Source organism: Copadichromis virginalis, linkage group LG4 (genome assembly GCF_057382275.1).
Source record: "Copadichromis virginalis isolate Kocher_CV1m ecotype Utaka linkage group LG4, C_Virginalis_male_GT1.1, whole genome shotgun sequence".
NCBI classification, from domain to species: Eukaryota; Metazoa; Chordata; class Actinopteri; order Cichliformes; family Cichlidae; genus Copadichromis; species Copadichromis virginalis.
Genome location: NC_140621.1, coordinates 10,854,592 through 10,871,732, shown reverse-complemented (window position 1 = coordinate 10,871,732; position 17,141 = coordinate 10,854,592). Strand labels below are relative to the sequence as shown.

Below are 17,141 nucleotides of genomic sequence, written 5' to 3'. Positions count from 1 at the left end.
ATTAATCACGAGCCAAGTCATTTGTGAGGTCATAAAACAATAGAACTGAAGCATCTGAACAGACTCTTTTTCAGAATCAGAATACTTTAATAATCCCTGAGGAAAATATATATGAAATTATGTATGTTTTTGCAAATATTGCGGGCCTCACTCACTATGTGTTCATACACCACACTTAAATTATTACTTGTTATTTTCCCTGGCTCTCTTCCACACTATGTCGCTTGTCTTGTGTTCCTCATCTCACCCCCCACCAATCACGACAGATGGCTGCCGCCCCCTGAGCCTGGTTCTTTCCGACGTTCCTTCCTGGAAAAAAGGGATTTTTTCCTTCCCACTGTCACCAAGTGCTTGCTCACAGGGGGATTTCTCTGTGTTGTTGTAGGGGCTCTATCCTACAATACAAGGAGCCTTGAGTTGATGCTATGTAAATAAAGCGGAATTGAATTGAATTGAATTGAATTGAAGATAACACCTGGAAGCTACTGTGTATGTGATATCACCATGTTCATGTTGCCACTGGAGCATCACACTAATTCCCTTCCAGGACTGTCATTAAGTACCTTATAATTTTTGGACTTAGAGGTCTTATTCTGCAAAAAGAAACCCCAAAACCAATTGCCAGTTGGGGTTTATTTTTGTTTAGGGAAGGATTGTGACTTTTTTTTTAATTGGACCTTTCACACTGTTAATTGTGTATCAAAAACTGGAAGTTCTGAAGGCAAACTTCTTCCAAGTGTGGTCTTTTTTTTTTTTAAATCAAAACTATGATGCTGCTACACGAACTATCAACATAATATGAGATTGTGCAGAAGCTACATATTTTATTATGGTAGACTATGGTGACTTCTAATCAGAGCTATTTGCAGAGTCAGACCATGAACACTGGGTTATGGGTAAAGTGACACTGGCAGTGATGGCTTATTTTTACCAGTATAGATGGTGTACCTTTACTATGAAAAGTCTTAGGCATGTACCAGTGTTTGAAATAAACCCTCTGCAGTCTCAAATATGTGTCTTGTAAGATCTAAACAGACTTTACATTCGGTCCAACAGCCCAGCCTAGGATCTCACTATCATACCTTACATTACAGATATTTCTGAATGAGACCAATCAGGGGAAAATCAGTCTAGTAATAGGGCTGCTCGATTATGGCAAAAATGATAATCACGATTATTTTCACTGAAATTGAGATCACGATTATTTGACGATATTTATTTCGTCCGCCAGAGCTTATATTATTTTTTTTTACATGCTGTAGTGCCATTTGTGGGAGCATTTCAAGTTGCTATACATCAATACAACTGTTATAGCCCATATTTTAAAAATGTGTATGCATTAAGTCCATAGTAACTACATTAATTGCAAAAAAGTGCAATAAACTACAAAAAAATTGAAAATCGTTTTTGTTTTTACATATATTTCTACTTGGAGAAATTTAAGAGGTTTATCCCTCAAAACTTTAAATACAAAAAAGTTGCAAAAAATAGTTTACAACAACAGGAAATTTATTTTGAGTGTCTTCATAGTTTTATTTTTGGAGATACAGCAATTTTTATATACTGCAGGAAAAACAAAAAAACAATCCTATGATGCAAATTTGCAAAGAATGTGCATGTGCATCAAAATAAACTATTTCCAGCAGTGCAATTCTAAGGCCTACAAGTAAAAAACTAAATTTTCCGCAAAAATGACTTGTGATAGTTCACGTTGATGTCTTTTTCAATGTGGGAAGTGTTAAGAACAGCTGATCAGATCGGCAAAGTGTTTCTGGAATATTATGTTTTTGTTCCTGCAAGCTCTTTTTATGCAATTTTTGCAAAGCTATATGTGGAAGGAAACCGTGACCGAGGACAAGCTGATGGCATAAGAAGTAAGTACAACTCCTCTGGTTTCATATGGAAAAAAATTTATTGTGCTAGCTTAGCGTTCAGGTTCTACAGGGATTTAAAAATAGTTACACAAAACGAGCATGCTGCTCTGACCGGCTTTAAAGGGTTAACAATAACAATGTATTGAATAATGACTTTAAAAAATAATATAAAATAGTGTGCAAATACTGATAACAGTGCAAATGTTTGCAATATAAGAAATAAATGAAAAATGTGAACTTTGCAGTGTTGCTCTGTGGTGCAGCTACGACACCATAGCAAAGTTTACACACTGTGTCTACTTGATCCACGTCTGACTCCGCGAAGCCATAATGTTTCCACACCACTTAAGTTTTGTTTTTTTACCTCTCTTTTCAACCAACGGCAGTCCACTCCTCTCCAAATAACTTCTGCTTAGCTTTCCGAGCTTCCCTCGGGTCCTCTTAATTGTTGTGACGCGTGTTCGAAATGCAGAGCAGTGCGCTTGATTTGCCACATGGAGCAGCGCGAGAGTAAAGCATGAGGGAGGGGCTAATAATCGGCTCAGTCATTTTTAATGATCGTTGAAAGCCCAGATCGTAATCGTGATTAAAATTCGATTAATTGAGCAGCCCTAGTACAGCAGTCGTTTACAGCCGGGGAACAAGCCTGAGGCATTCAGGCTCGTTTTGAAGAAATGCTTTGACATTAACTGTGAACCATGACCTGCGCTAACCTAAAGCTTTTGTGCAGCTAGTCATTACAGCAAAGTAATAACAGTAATTACCATCAGCCCTCTGAAGGTGGCAATTGTGTCAGTGATATAATTAAGGCTGTGGAAAAGGCCATGTTTTTGTTTTTTGTTGTTTTGGTGTCTCTGATATAATGATAACAAGCCACTGTATTTAGACAAAGTTAAATATTTATGCAGTTCATCCATCATCAGTTAACTATTTACTTTTTTTTAAGTTCAGCTTTATATTGCATCCATTTCCACTTAGCTATTTAAACATTCAACCTATGATTTCAGGCGCTTGTTAAAATTATTATTGTTCCTTTTTAACCATTGGTGATATAACTCTCGGTGCTTACTTCATAGTTTTTTGCCCTCCAAATATTTATGAAGCAATAATATTCAATAATATGCAACAAAAATATATAAAATCAAAGGCGTATTTATTCATATAATTAATCATTAACCAATTAAAAATATGCTTGGTATGTATATATATATATATATATATATATATATATATATATATATATAGGCAACATTGCAGACATAGAGGACAGTTACAAGTACTTGGGGATCCCACAGGCGAATGGGAACCATGAAGAGGCCGCTAGAAAAGCTGCAACCACCAAGTACCTGCAGAGGGTCAGGCAAGTCCTGAGGAGTCAGCTGAATGGTAAGAACAAGATCCGGGCCATCAACACGTACGCCCTGCCCGTGATCAGGTACCCTGCTGGGGTAATAGGCTGGCCAAAGGAGGAGATAGAAGCCACTGACATAAAGACAAGAAAGCTCCTTACCATGCATGGAGGGTTTCACCCCAAATCCAGCACCCTGAGGCTGTACGCTAAGCGGAAGGAAGGGGGCCGGGGACTGGTGAGTGTCAGCACCACAGTCCAGGATGAGACAACGAACATCCAAGAATACATTAGGAAGATGGCCCCAACTGACCGAGTGCTCAGTGAATACCTCAGGCAGCAGAAACCCAAGAAAGAGGAGGGAGACGAGGAACCATCATGGAAGGACAGGCCCCTGCACGGTATGTACCACCGGCAGATAGAGGAGGTGGCTGATATCCAGAAATCCTACCAGTGGCTGGACAAAGCTGGACTGAAAGACAGCACAGAGGCACTAATCATGGCAGCACAAGAACAAGCTCTGAGCACAAGATCCATAGAGGCTGGGGTCTATCACACCAGGCAAGACCCCAGGTGCAGGCTGTGTAAAGATGCCCCAGAGACAATCCAGCACATAACAGCAGGGTGCAAGATGCTAGCAGGCAAGGCATACATGGAACGCCATAACCAAGTGGCCGGCATAGTGTACAGGAACATCTGTGCCGAGTATAACCTGGAAGTCCCGAGGTCAAAATGGGAGATGCCCCCAAGGGTGGTGGAGAATGACCGAGCTAAGATCCTGTGGGACTTCCAGATACAGACGGACAAAATGGTGGTGGCTAACCAACCGGACATAGTGGTGGTAGACAAACAGAAGAAGACGGCCGTAGTGATCGATGTAGCGGTTCCCAATGACAGCAATATCAGGAAGAAGGAACACGAGAAGCTGGAGAAATACCAAGGGCTCAGAGAAGAGCTCGAGAGGATGTGGAGGGTGAAGGTAATGGTGGTCCCCGTGGTAATCGGAGCACTGGGTGCGGTGACTCCCAAGCTAGGCGAGTGGCTCCAGCAGATCCCGGGAATAACATCGGAGATCTCTGTCCAGAAGAGCGCAGTCCTGGGAACAGCTAAGATACTGCGCAGGACCCTCAAGCTCCCAGGCCTCTGGTAGAGGACCCGAGCTTGAAGGATAAACCGCCTGCAGGGGCGTGCTGGGTGTTTTTTTTTTTTTTTTTTTATATATACATAGTAAGATTCCATTAAATTGAACATTTTGTATTTATGTAACAATATTACATGGAAAACTTAAATGTAATCAAATGAATTATTAAAATATTTTTTTGTGTATTTTTGATTCAGTTAAAATAGCAACAACCTCACAACCAGTTACTTGTAACGCGCATTACTTTTCTTCAAGTAACGAGTAAAGTAAGGGATTACTATTGCAAAAACGGTAATTAGATTACCGTTAGTTTCCCGTAGGAACGCTGCGTTACTGAGTTACTAAAACCGAGATTTTTTGCGAGAATGTCTCATGACAGTGACATAAGCAAGTGTGGCAACATCTGTGTGCAGATCAACAATGGATAATATATCAAGTGCGGTAGAGAGTACAAGCATGCAGCGTTTAAAGCGTGGAAGTACTGACCTTACTTTAAGTTTGATTCCATAAAAAGTGACAAAAACATTAGCGTCCATTAGCATTGTGCCTGGGAAGAAAACTTCTTTTTACAGCGAAAAAAATCCCCTAAACTTCCAAGCAAGCACCGAGTGCTCTACGACGGAACTCGCGGATTCTTCCACTGACCGCTGCGGCACACCTGCACCAGGGTAAACCTCCGCCTACGCCACTCCTGCTTTACAGGTGAAAATAGAGCAATAGGACCGCTAGTCAGCACATAAAATATACATATTTTTTACTTAATCAACAATGGATAATATATCAAGTGCGGTAGAGAGTACAAGCGTGCAGCGTTTAAAGCGTGGAAGTACTGACCTTACTTTAAGTTTGATTTTACATAATATACATATTTTATGTGCTGGAATGTGCAGAAAATAGGTTTAAATATTAAACAAATTTCTTCCAGTCAGAAGAAGAAGAAGAAGAAGAAATGCATATAATTACATTTTTGCTTGATGCATAAAGTTAAAAGATTAAAACTAATAAAACAAGTTTTAAAAAAGGACTTTTCCATTTGATTACATTTTGTATGATGGATTATGTAGAAAAAGTAGAATTTGGCTGAAAGATCTATCGCTTTATCACCTATTCGGGTTGTAAATCGTGTTTTTAAAAAGTAACTAAGTAACTAAGTAACTAAGTAATTAATTACTTTTGAAAATAAGTGATCAGTAAAGTAACAGGATTACTTTTTTGGGGAAGTAATCAGTAATTAGTTACTGATTACTTTTTTCAAGTAACTTGACCAACACTGCTCACAACACTATGACCATTATCACTATCACTGCAGTCTAATGTAGATCTCTTTGTGAGTCATGTTCTGCACCCTGCAGCATAGATAATTGTGCAAACCTTAACATGGAGCTCGTAATTACTCACACATACCTGTGACAAAGACCCACTTTCACCACAGCATATGCTTCCCAAACCGGCCTATCAATACACGCCGCTAGGAGGATTCCCGTCCAGCCGTCGCGCCTGCTCACCCTAACTCCCAAACTCCCTTCTTTCTCAGGCCTCTCATGTTATGGAAACCAGTAAACTGGCTGTTGAGTAATTGTTTGAGTTTCAGGCTCCGTTCCTATCTAGGCCCCTCTGTGCAAACACACCACCCCGTTGGGGGGGCGACGATGAACAGATCAAAACAACACATCTGCTCACAGGTTGAAGAAACTCGGCACCTCAGCCGCAATGTGAGAGACACGTCAGTGGGAGCCGAAGCCTTGGACACACTGCCAGTGCTGGTGTTATCACAAAGCAACCCAGAGGTACTTAATCTTTTTTTTTTCTGGTTTTTTTGCAAATACTTATAAAAGCTGCCTCCCTCCTTCTACCTGTGCTGTCCTATAAGCCAGGTGGTACTGGAATGTAGCACAAAGCTTGTTTTTCCTCCACAGCAGGACTGGAACAGACCTCTGCTGAGTCATTAACTGTAAAGATCTGCTGATCAAACCAGGATGATTCGACATTTACACCACCAGCAGCATCATTACTTAAAATATAAAGTGCGGCACTATAAATTCTACCTAGGGTCCTTTTCAAAATGAGAACCCTTTCCAAGCCTGGCCTTTTATCTTTTCTTATAAAAGTCAATTTGATATGAAGATGGGTACTGTGGTTTGTCCTCTTCTGACAAAAGACGCAACTTTCAGATACCAGTAAAGAAAGATAATCAACTTAAAAAACGACTAGATTAATAGAGCTACTAAAGCAAAGCTTAGTCCTTTGTGGAGAATTGTTTATTATTGGTTTGTGCTGTCTGGAGTTCCTGCAACTGGGAGCTAATTTAGCCTCTTAGAAACAGGCCTCAGAGCTATCTGATCATTTTATAATGCCTCCCTTCAGGCAGCTGTGGTATTACTCAACAGGCAATTTCAGAATACCCAGACAGCACGAACTCTGGACCTCCTATGGTCACAAACCACAGCCAAGAAATCCAGTGTGTGTGTGTGTGTGTGTGTGTGTGTGTGTGTGTGTGTGTGTGTGTGTGTGTGTGTGTGTGTGTGTTTGTCTGTTTATAGCAGGAAACATCTCATCACATATAAAGAAGAGGTTTTTTTTTCTTTTTCTTTTAATCTTGGCAAGATGTTTCTGTGCTCTCCTCTTATTGTTTTAGTAATAAAATGTGATATCAGAGTCTCCCGAGATCAGAAGGAAATGAAAGTGTGGGATCGAAAAATTATTGGCAGCATCAATTATGTTTGATGGGGGACTTTTTCGGAGAGAACAACAAATGGGACAGCAAAAGAGTCAAGACAAAAAAAAAAAAACCTCCGTGATGATCAACACTCCGTTTATAGGCTGCGAAATCCTGATAATCTGGCTATCTGGCTTTCAGGTAAACCTTCCGCTTCTCTGTAACCACAATGAGGTGTGACAAAAAATCATGCACGTGTCTGTGCTGCAGGGGTCAAGATCTTTCAGCAGTCATCTTCACAGAGTAATTAGCATTTCCAAGAATAGATCCATTGTGAGTCTCTTTGTTCTCCAATATTATCTACTTCTTGCATTGAGCTAAGGCTCAGAGAAATCCAGAGCAAAGAAGAGCTTCAGGCAGATAAAGTACAGTTGCATTTCCCCTCCTATCTTCAGCGTGGGTAGAGTAGGAAAAGCCTGAGGGTCTCCTGATAGTGCTCACTGTCCCTGATCCTCAAGGAAGAAAGTCTCTTAAGTGTAAAGTAAATCATCTCTTTCTGGTGCTCACTTTGCATCACAACTTTTTCACCTACTATAAATAAATACTGTAAAATAGAGGTGACCAAGTCAGGTAAATCTAAACGATTTTTCCCTTAACCTCTTCTAACCCAGTGCTCATAAAATAATGCGAGCAGAGTGAACCTTTTTAAAGTTTTTGTTAGTAGTATCCATCAAGTCTTCATGTGCAAACCCAGCAACAGCATGAGAGCCAGGCACCTGCTCACCTTGTGCCCTCAGACTGCTGCAACTCTGAGCACCAGTGTCATTATCACCTGTCAGGGAAACCCTGGAGTGTCAGGGCAAAGCACTGCGCCCTTGTTGTTGACCATGGCAGAGGAGTTGGTGCTGTGCTATTATACAAAATGATAATCATCTGAACAGGACACTGAGAATAATCATAGTGGTGTTAAAGGCATACTGTCTGAATAACATGTGATTATGTGTGTCTAAACAGAACACCTGTACTTACCAAGGAGCTAATAATGCAGTAACTAACTGGTTGCTACAGTGCCCTTTTTAATACTGTTTCCAGTACCTTTCATTTTGTGCCTATGTGTGCCTTTCACGTTAGACAACTCACAACCACCTGCAGACTAAATTCGGGGTGGTGGTGGTGTGGGGGGGCGGTGTACCTTGAAATCCACAGACAGCTGAGGGGTGTACTCCAGAGTCCAGAGGGCTCTGACAAGTGACGCCAAGTGCTCCGTGACTTCTCCCCTGACATGCCTCGTCCCGTCGCTTTTCACCACCCCGTTCATTCTGGTTTGGCTCATGTCCATCTTGTATCGCTCCAGTCCCAGATACTCCGCGAGCAGGTCGGTGTTGCTCAAACACTGGACCACGGCGTTCATGAAACAGGTGTTGCCGTGGTTTTTCAGTCCCAGCACACCTGGGATTTTGTCTCCGTATTGGTAAAGTAGTTTCTCTCTGCCGGTGCACAGAGAAGACGACGTGCTCGAAGTGTTTTTCACTACCCGATCCCGAACTACTTGTACATCCTCTCTGATTATTCCTGAGCTGGCGCTGAGGGTGCAAGGTGCGCCATTCCGAAACCCTCCATCATCATCCTCCGCGTCCTGCGCGTCAGCGTCTCCAAAGTGGGTGAAAGTGCCCAAAGTTTTGATAATTCTGTTCATAAAACTCCCCACAGACTTTAACGATTTTTTGCGGAAAAGCTTCCCAGATTTCGGCTTCTTCTCTTTGCGCTTCTCCTCCTTCGATGTCAGCATTTCCTCCTTGTTGGCTCTGCTCTGTTTCTCCATGACAGTACCTCTACTCCCGTGCCGAGCTATTCTGAGACTGATAATTGTAGGAATTCCGATTCCGGTCTGTCACTCCTCTGCCAGCGTCCCTTGTCCGGATAGCAGAGGGGAAAGCGCACGGGGGTGCCACCATCGCGGAGAAGCCAAGAGACACAACAGCACACTGTTATTCCACCGCGCTCTGACTTAAAACCTCCCTCGTCCATCCCAACACTTACTGAAGACGTTCATTATCATCCCGACACCGCTGTCACAAACAGCATCTCGTCATGGCCGGGACAATGCGAGCCGCTGCGCCGTCCAGTTGCAGCACTGCGCGCTCCTCTCCCACTGCACCCAACTTCGCCTTCATAAGAAGGCTTATGATTGTGTAGCTGCCCCCTCCCACTTTCCCCACACACGAATGACCTAAGAGAGCCCTGTATATAGCTTGATTTGTGGTCATACAGGCCGGTCATTTAAAATCCTGAATACAAATAAAATATTATGAACGTGATGCACTTCTAAAGTCAAAACAAATTCGGTAGAAAATCACCCCAATGATGTTATAAGATTAATACAGTTGCATTGGATAAGCATTTAGATCCAAATATAAATATACGTTTAACCTTTAAAAGCAGCTCAAGGCAGGGGAGAGCAGTGTGTCACGATTTCTGAGATCAATCATCATCAATTTTGCAAATTATGAACAGATCTTAATGACCATTAAATCACTGTTTTGCGTTCCACAACAAATACACATCTCTCAGCTTTTTTCATGGATCCTGAAACAGTTTTTTGGAAAAACAGACCTGGAACGTAAATGTGTCCGTCTCTAAGGCACTTCCAGTCAGTTTCTGTTCTTTAAATGTGCTGCAGGCTATAAATAACATATAACATGATGTGACAGTCAACACAAAAAGGTTCAGACATTTTTCATAGTCCACAGTGGTTTTAGGTACATTTTTTCATTTCCAAAGAAAAAAAATATTTAACACAATTCAGTTGGATTTATACTGAACACTGAGGGTAGAAACAAAGTATCGATCCTGTCACACTAGTATTGATCCAATATCAATACCAACATTTATATCGATACTATCAATTCTTGAATGAACTCACCCTCTTCTACTCTTAAGACAGAGTGAGAGGAGCTGTAAAGAGTACATACCGTTAATGTTACAGTTTTTCAATGAAACGGAAAAACACCAGAGCATTTGGAGTAATGACAAATGCTCTGGTAAGACAGACATGTTTGGTACAAAATAATTAAGACAGCTTTTCAGTGGAGCAACCTCATACCAGCTGTGAAACATGAGGGTGGAAATTTTATGGTCTGAGGTTATCTTGAGCGTTTGGAAGCTTGTAGTCAAGTGAGTTATGCATCCTGTCTCAGAATGCTTAAAGATAATGAGGGACCATCTGCCTGAAAGTTTAAGTTGAACCACGAGTGGGTCTTTGCAACAAGGAATGGCTCAAAAGGGAGGGTCATGGAATTTGAATCCTGTTGAAATTAGGGGGGATTTGAAATAGTCAGCATGTGTATTAAAATAAAGATGTGGATGAGTTTTGTATGAAAGAGTTGGTCACATTTTTTTTTAGGAAGACATTGTCAGAGAATGTTGAACTGTTATGAAAGAAAGGATTTCTAGTTTAGCATTGCTAGTTTCTTTTGCCATGACCCCCCCACCGCCCCACCCCGCACAGAATAATTGTTTTTATACTTGATAATTTGGTTGAATAAAAAATTGAAAAAGCTTTTTTATCCCTGCACTTATGTTCAAGAACTTTTCCATGTGTTTAGCAATTATATAAACATTTTACATCATATGAGTTTTAATGTAAAATCTTACTTGCCTCTAGCAGATAGAGTTTTGAACTGAACAATACATTTTAATGTTTTTATTTATGTACCACCGAGTCAAAAAACAAACAAACAGTCATTTCAAGTCACTTTATATTGTAAAGACAGTGGGAAGGAAAAACTCCCTTTAAGCCGGAAGGAACCTCCAACAGGACCAGGCTCAGGAAGGGGCGACCATCTGCTGTGACCGGTTGGGGGTGAAGGGAGGAAGACAAGACAAATGACAGTGTGGAAGAGAACCAGAAAGTAATAATAACTAATAATTAAATCTGGAGTGGCATATAAACATCATGGAAAGCTGACAGCAGCCCAGACTTATTGCAGCATAACTAATTAAGAGTTCAGGATCACCCGATCCATCCCTGACTGTAAGCTTTATCGATAAGAAAAGTTTTAAGTCTAATCTTAAAAGTAGAGAGGGTGTTTGTCTCCTGAATCCAAACTGGGAACTGGCTCTGCTGAAGTGCCTCCCATTCTACTTTTAAATACCCTATTAAAGGGAAATACTGGAATGAAGTAGAAAACCATTTAGACGTCAGCACAAAATCGAATGCAGCGTGAGGCTGTTTTATGAAGAAATCAATAATGCTATTCTAAAGTCATCACAAGTGTAAGATCTTTCATTTCACATTTCCACATTCCACAGATCCTTTGGCTGAAGATACATTTGCATCAGTGCATCTTTTATATGGAATCTCCTTTATTATTCCACGTTTTACTGCCAGCATACCTCAACTTCTGTTACACAATGAATCATTTTTTGCGAAGATGATATTACTTACGTGGGTAACGCTGTCAAAGCTCCCTGCAGTCAGCTCTCTCCCCTGAGGCCAATGCCAGTAAATTAAACTCTTGTTTATTGGCCTTTCACAGAGATATGGCTGCTAATGAAACTGCTAGTCTAATGTCCTGAATTCTAGCAGTTCTGAATAAAAAAGAAGGGGTGCATATCTTGAATGAACATGTGTGTGTGCGTGTGTGTGCGTGTGTGCGCGCGCGAGTGACCCCAGTAGCCTCCAGCAGAAATTCATTAGCTAAGCCTTGGAAGCTTTTATCACAGGTTACAGTGTTCTGGATTATTACTATCATTACTGGGCCGTGAAGCATGGGAGAGCTTATCTCGTTTGCTCACCACATAGATATGTTTAATCACACTGTGCTGTCATTTATAATAACACTAAAAACTGCAGATTTATTGCAGCAGCGAGCAAAAGCGTTATGACCAAAGCTCCTCCTGCCTTCTAATGCAACCTGATGAGTGAGACTGAGCCAAGTTTTCTCCGAGAGCCTCCTACTCTTCTTCCCTTCAGAGTGGCGTTGATGATGATATGAAATACCTGCTGTTGTTGTCGGTAGGAAACAACAATCCCACCAGGAGGCTCAATTTGAGAGGAGAGAGAGAAAAATCATGAAGTGCTCTAAGCTGAGAGCCTGAAAGAGCTGTCAGTGCATACAGCAGAAGGGCTTGCAGTCTGAATACTACACGCTGAGTCTGAAGGCCCGTACCCAACCAAGCAAAGCCGGAGGCCTACTTTCCAAGCAGCATCTGACTCAAAGAGGAAGTCTCTCTCTGTCTGTCATGCATCACTTCCCAAACACACCACAGAGGCAATGCAAAATATAGTCAAGCAAATCTAACTTCCATGAAATTAAATCATGTTTAAATTGAAGTCGTGCTTCTGCACAGACTGTTTTTTTTTTTATGTTTTCTTAGTCACAGCAAATCTGAGACAGACAGATCTGCTCAGGATTTTTTTTTTAAGTCCAATGAAGCTACAAGGAAGTCTGCCAAAAGTCTTGGACCAAAATATTTGCTTCATTCACTATCCAATTTTTTAACTTCGGAAATAATGAGCCTTGGGCACCTTTGAGTGGCTACCATCTATCATTATAATGCTGAGCTGTCTGTGGCAAAGCCGTAATCACCTCTGTTTGGCAGTTGCCTCCTTCCTGTTTCAGCCTCCTCTTTCAGTTATTTGATGTTATGTTTAGAGAGATTCTCAAACCCCCGTCTCCCCTGGACCAGTCGCCAGTCTGTCGCAGAGCTAACATAGACAGACAAACATTCACACCTACGAGAAATTCTGAATCAACAGACATGGGGAGAACACACAAACCTTGCCTCATGGTGGATTCAAACCCAGGACTTTCTTGCTGCTGGTGTCTGTTCAGGGTGAGTGACTCTAGCAGATCCCAGGAAGGACATCCAAGATTTTTGCCTAGAAGTGCAGTCCTAGGAGGGGCAATGATACCAGGCAGGACCCTTAAGCATCCAGGCCTCTCACAGAGGACCCGAAAAGACTACACACAGGTGAAGAGGGACGACTTTTCCCCAACCAGATGTACCGGATGGCCCTGCCCTTCCCTGAGCCTGGTTCTGCTGGAGGATTCTTCCTGTTAAAATGGAGTTTTTCCTTCCCACTGTCACCAAGTGCTTGCTCATAGGGGGTCATCCAATCATTGGGGTTTTCTTTGGATTATTGTAGGGTCTCTACCTTAAAATATAAACCGCCTCGAGGTGACTATTGTTGCGATTTGGTGCTTTATGAATAGCATTGCATTGAAATTGAATTTAATTAAAAATGCTATAAAGCAGATTGATATGTTCCTGCATGCACGGCCCATGCTTTATTGTCTTTGATGTGAGGAGGCTCGCACATAAAGCCGCAAGCCTTTAAAACATTAATGTAGTACCAACTCAAAGTTCTGATTATAAGGATAAAATACACAGCAGAGTGTTTTTCTTTCAGAGTGCCGCAGCATATATAATCAGTTCTGCAGCGTCTTGGCCCAGTAGTTAACTAATGTTATTCCTCTAAATGAAGCGCTGGTTTTCCCTCCGTGACACTTTTACTGCAAAGAAGAAAATGTCATCCCTAAAGATGAAGTAGACAGCAGAGCCCATCTGGTTTCCTGAGTCACATATGCTGTATGCTGCGGGAACAAATGCTGCCTTAACTGATAGAACAATGCGCTATCACTGTCACGCTGCCCTGTTAGGGCTGCCTTGACACAAAAAAATACAACCAGAGGCAAGAGCACACCAGTTTATAGTTTCTGAACATTTCTGAACTTCATCAAACATAATGGAGCACGGTGAAAGTTTTGTTTCATTTGACTTATGGTGTTGAAGCCCCGCTGTGGTTCTTTCAGTAATAATGGGAGGTACAGTGGGGCAGTGCAGATCACAATTATTTGTGACCACTTGACAGACACGGAGAGGAAACAGCACACCCTGAGGAAAACAAGTATTTTTACAGGATGTTTTGCAAAAGTTATTAAAAAGTTTAATAAGGTAATGGCAAATATTAGGAACTAAAATCATTTCAATAATTTCTTTACATGAATGTGTTTCAGCAAAAAGAAAGCAGAAGGGGTTGAGTGGGCGAGTTCTGGCTTCAACCGGGTCCCAGATTATGCAGGCCCCATCTGAGCTGGCAATAACACATTCCTTGTCAATGCCTTTAATCTTAATGCATTTGGCAGAGGCCTTATGCTTTCTCATGGACTCCAGGAGCCTGTGAGTCCTGGGCTGGATCTCCCACACACGCACCTGGATGGAGAATAGACAGCCATCAGCTTAACAGCACACATGAGGCAACTAACACAGCACTCCCTCCAGAGACTGGTGCCCAGGCTACTGAGCTATTTCTATTCATGCCCTATTTCATCCACCACCAGTCCTATTTTCACTGTATCAGGACTGTTATTAGTAACAGCAAGAATTCAGCAATGAACCAAACTGGCTCACATTTAACACTGTGGCAGGAATGCCTTTTATTTCTTTCGCTCAGCACCGTGCTTAGATCATGAATATTAAATATATATTTTTATTAAAGTCCCCTGGTGTGTTTTTATCTTTCTTCCCGATCCTCATTATTCTTTTGCTAGTTCAGGTGGTGGCATCAGCTGTCAATCCCAAGCTGTTTGCTGTGAGACCAGACACCATCCTCTGTCCTCTCCCAAAAGTAAACACTTTTCTCGCCATTCCTGTCGAGAATAAGAAAAATATTTATATATATATTTTATATTTATGTATATTAATGGAAGGAGAACGTTTGTTTTGTTTTGAAGCTGTTATAATTGTTGACATCTAGAAGAAAGAGGGGCATATATGACGGGAAGTATCTGCAAACTAAATAGAAAAGCGAGAGATGAATAGCAAAAAACACTTAGATTTAGTTCAATGAAATCTGCTGGTTAATGATGCTTCTATCTGTCAGGAACTGTAGAACAGCAGGCACCCGTACTGGATGCTTTGCTGCAGTAAAGGGTTTATAATTGCCTGTAGTGCCCCAGAAGCAAACCGAAAAGAAAAACAACCATCATTTTTATAATTTCTATCATCTCTTTTAATAATTCAAAAATTTAATTTCTTCAGAAATAATAGACAAAACAAAACAAAAAGACAGCCTTCTAGTCCATCTATCCAGAGGACTCACACAGGGCTTGTGCTGTAGCGCCCTCTACTGATGTTTTTTTGAGTTTGTCTTGCAACAATTTCCATTTCAAAGCAGAGACATAATAACAAATGAATATTTAACAGATGATGCTGTTACTGATGATGATGCTACCGGTGACAACAGGCCAGCGCTCACAGCAGTAGGACTGCCACAGTGCATGAGCATCTGTTACAAAGGGCTGCCCATATCGTTTGCACGGTGAGCTCTGAAGTCTGTGAGGGCGAAAGAGACCATTTGTGCTGCGTCAGCATATCTACGCACAGCCACCTGGTACTCTGACGGTGCACCTGCAGCCACAAAAATGCAATCTGCTACATTCTACGTAAGCCGTGTTGTACCACTGATATCACCAGAAAGGTGATGCCATGTTTGACCTCACGAGAGCAGCAGGGGATCCGCTCCATAACAAGAGGCACTCAGAACAGGAAGAAGAAGAGAAGAAGAAGGAAAAGCAAGAGTGCAAACTCGCTCTCTGGGCAGCATTTACTTCTAAGAGAACGTAATTGCATTTAGCTCATTCATGATATATAGAACCCCCATACACCAGTGTCATGTCCTAAATGTTGCCAATGCAAATAAAGGAAGCAGAATTTTGAGCAAAGTTTTAAAGATAAAAGACATTTTTATAAAAGCTTGACCTTATTTGACCTTTGCCCTGACTATTTCTTTTTCATTCGCCTTTTTTACTCACTGCATGTACACACCATTCTGCATTTAATCAGTAGTTATTAGCTAATCTGTTGCTCTCTTCCACAGTGAGTTTTCTGTTCTGTCTCCTTCCTTTCACCAGCAACCGGTCACAGCTGGCTGCCCGTCTCTGAACATGGTCGCTGGGAAGTTTCTGTGCCATTCACTATGTCTATGTGTTGCCAATGCAAACAATGGGAGAAAAAAACATAGCTTCTTAGCTCTATATATCATTATTATCACTTTGACCTTGAAGGAGGGATCAGAGGTCAAATGTGGGATATTTTAAATCTTTATACTGTAGTTTCTATATGTACAATACACACCAAACTTTCTGTGTTATAAGGCGTGTTGTCAGTTTTCGACCAATATATCACTGAATTAGGCTTGAAGACCTGGAAGGCTTTGAACCCTTAAGGCAGATCTCTCATGTGTTTTCTTCATAGTAGACTTCACAGATTTTTCCTTGGTTTCTGTTTTAAAATATCTGATGAAATATGTCTCACTCTCCTCCGTGTTGCCTGCAGTGACATCTAACGGTCTGTTGCCTCAAGAGGAGTTTTTTTTTGAAGGAGGTACAGATCAGAATGTATTCTGGTGTTGTGGGATTTTCCCTTTTCTAACAGATCATTTTCTGTCGTTGCATCATTCCTAAGCAAACTGGAGACCTCTGTCGTATATTTGTGTTTTTGTACACCTTACCAAGGTGTACCAATATATCCGCCCTTCATGAAGAGTATAACATTCAGTTATGTCCGAACAGATATTAATTTAAATGTCTGGACAAGCTGCTGTAGTAATTAAGCTTCACTTGTGCAACTGCAGAAGTCTGATAATTTATTGTGTCAGTTTTAGCTAAATAGAACAAATAACCTTAACACAGCATCACAGTTGCATCACAGTCTGCACAGTTTTCAGTTTGCTTATGTGTTCAGTATTACAGTCATGGGATTTGGTTTTACCTTTTCGATGCTGTAAATTACCTTGATGAGACTAATTTCCTGATAAATAAGTAAACATGCTGCTGTTGACTGGCAGTAAATTTCAATGTGTCTTAGTAAGACACGAAAGCATGAATCATTGGCTAACCTTGCTAACTTTATGTCAAGCCCTCGATAATCTAGTGCTAGTGAATAAAAGTAGTATTATACACCTGCACAAATATGATCAGTATGAACCACCAGCCTGGGCCTCTGTGGAGACACATTACAAACACTGATGAAAAGTGTCTGATGTGTGAATTCTTCTTGTCCAGGACTCATTCATATACTGAATGAGTCCTGGACTGACACTCACTCAACAACAAA

General features: G+C 41.2%; 1 protein-coding gene across 1 annotated transcript in view; it reads right to left on the bottom strand.

Moving 5' to 3' along the window:
• Positions 1-9,188, bottom strand: part of usp43b (ubiquitin specific peptidase 43b) — a 94,174-nt gene extending 84,986 nt beyond the window's left edge. Inside the window, exon 1 of the mRNA XM_085453497.1 lies at positions 8,212-9,188. Coding sequence (XP_085309623.1) covers positions 8,212-8,841 — 630 coding nt within the window. The 5' untranslated portion in view covers positions 8,842-9,188. The remainder of the gene's footprint in view (positions 1-8,211) is intronic.
• Between the last annotated feature and the right edge of the window lie 7,953 nt (positions 9,189-17,141).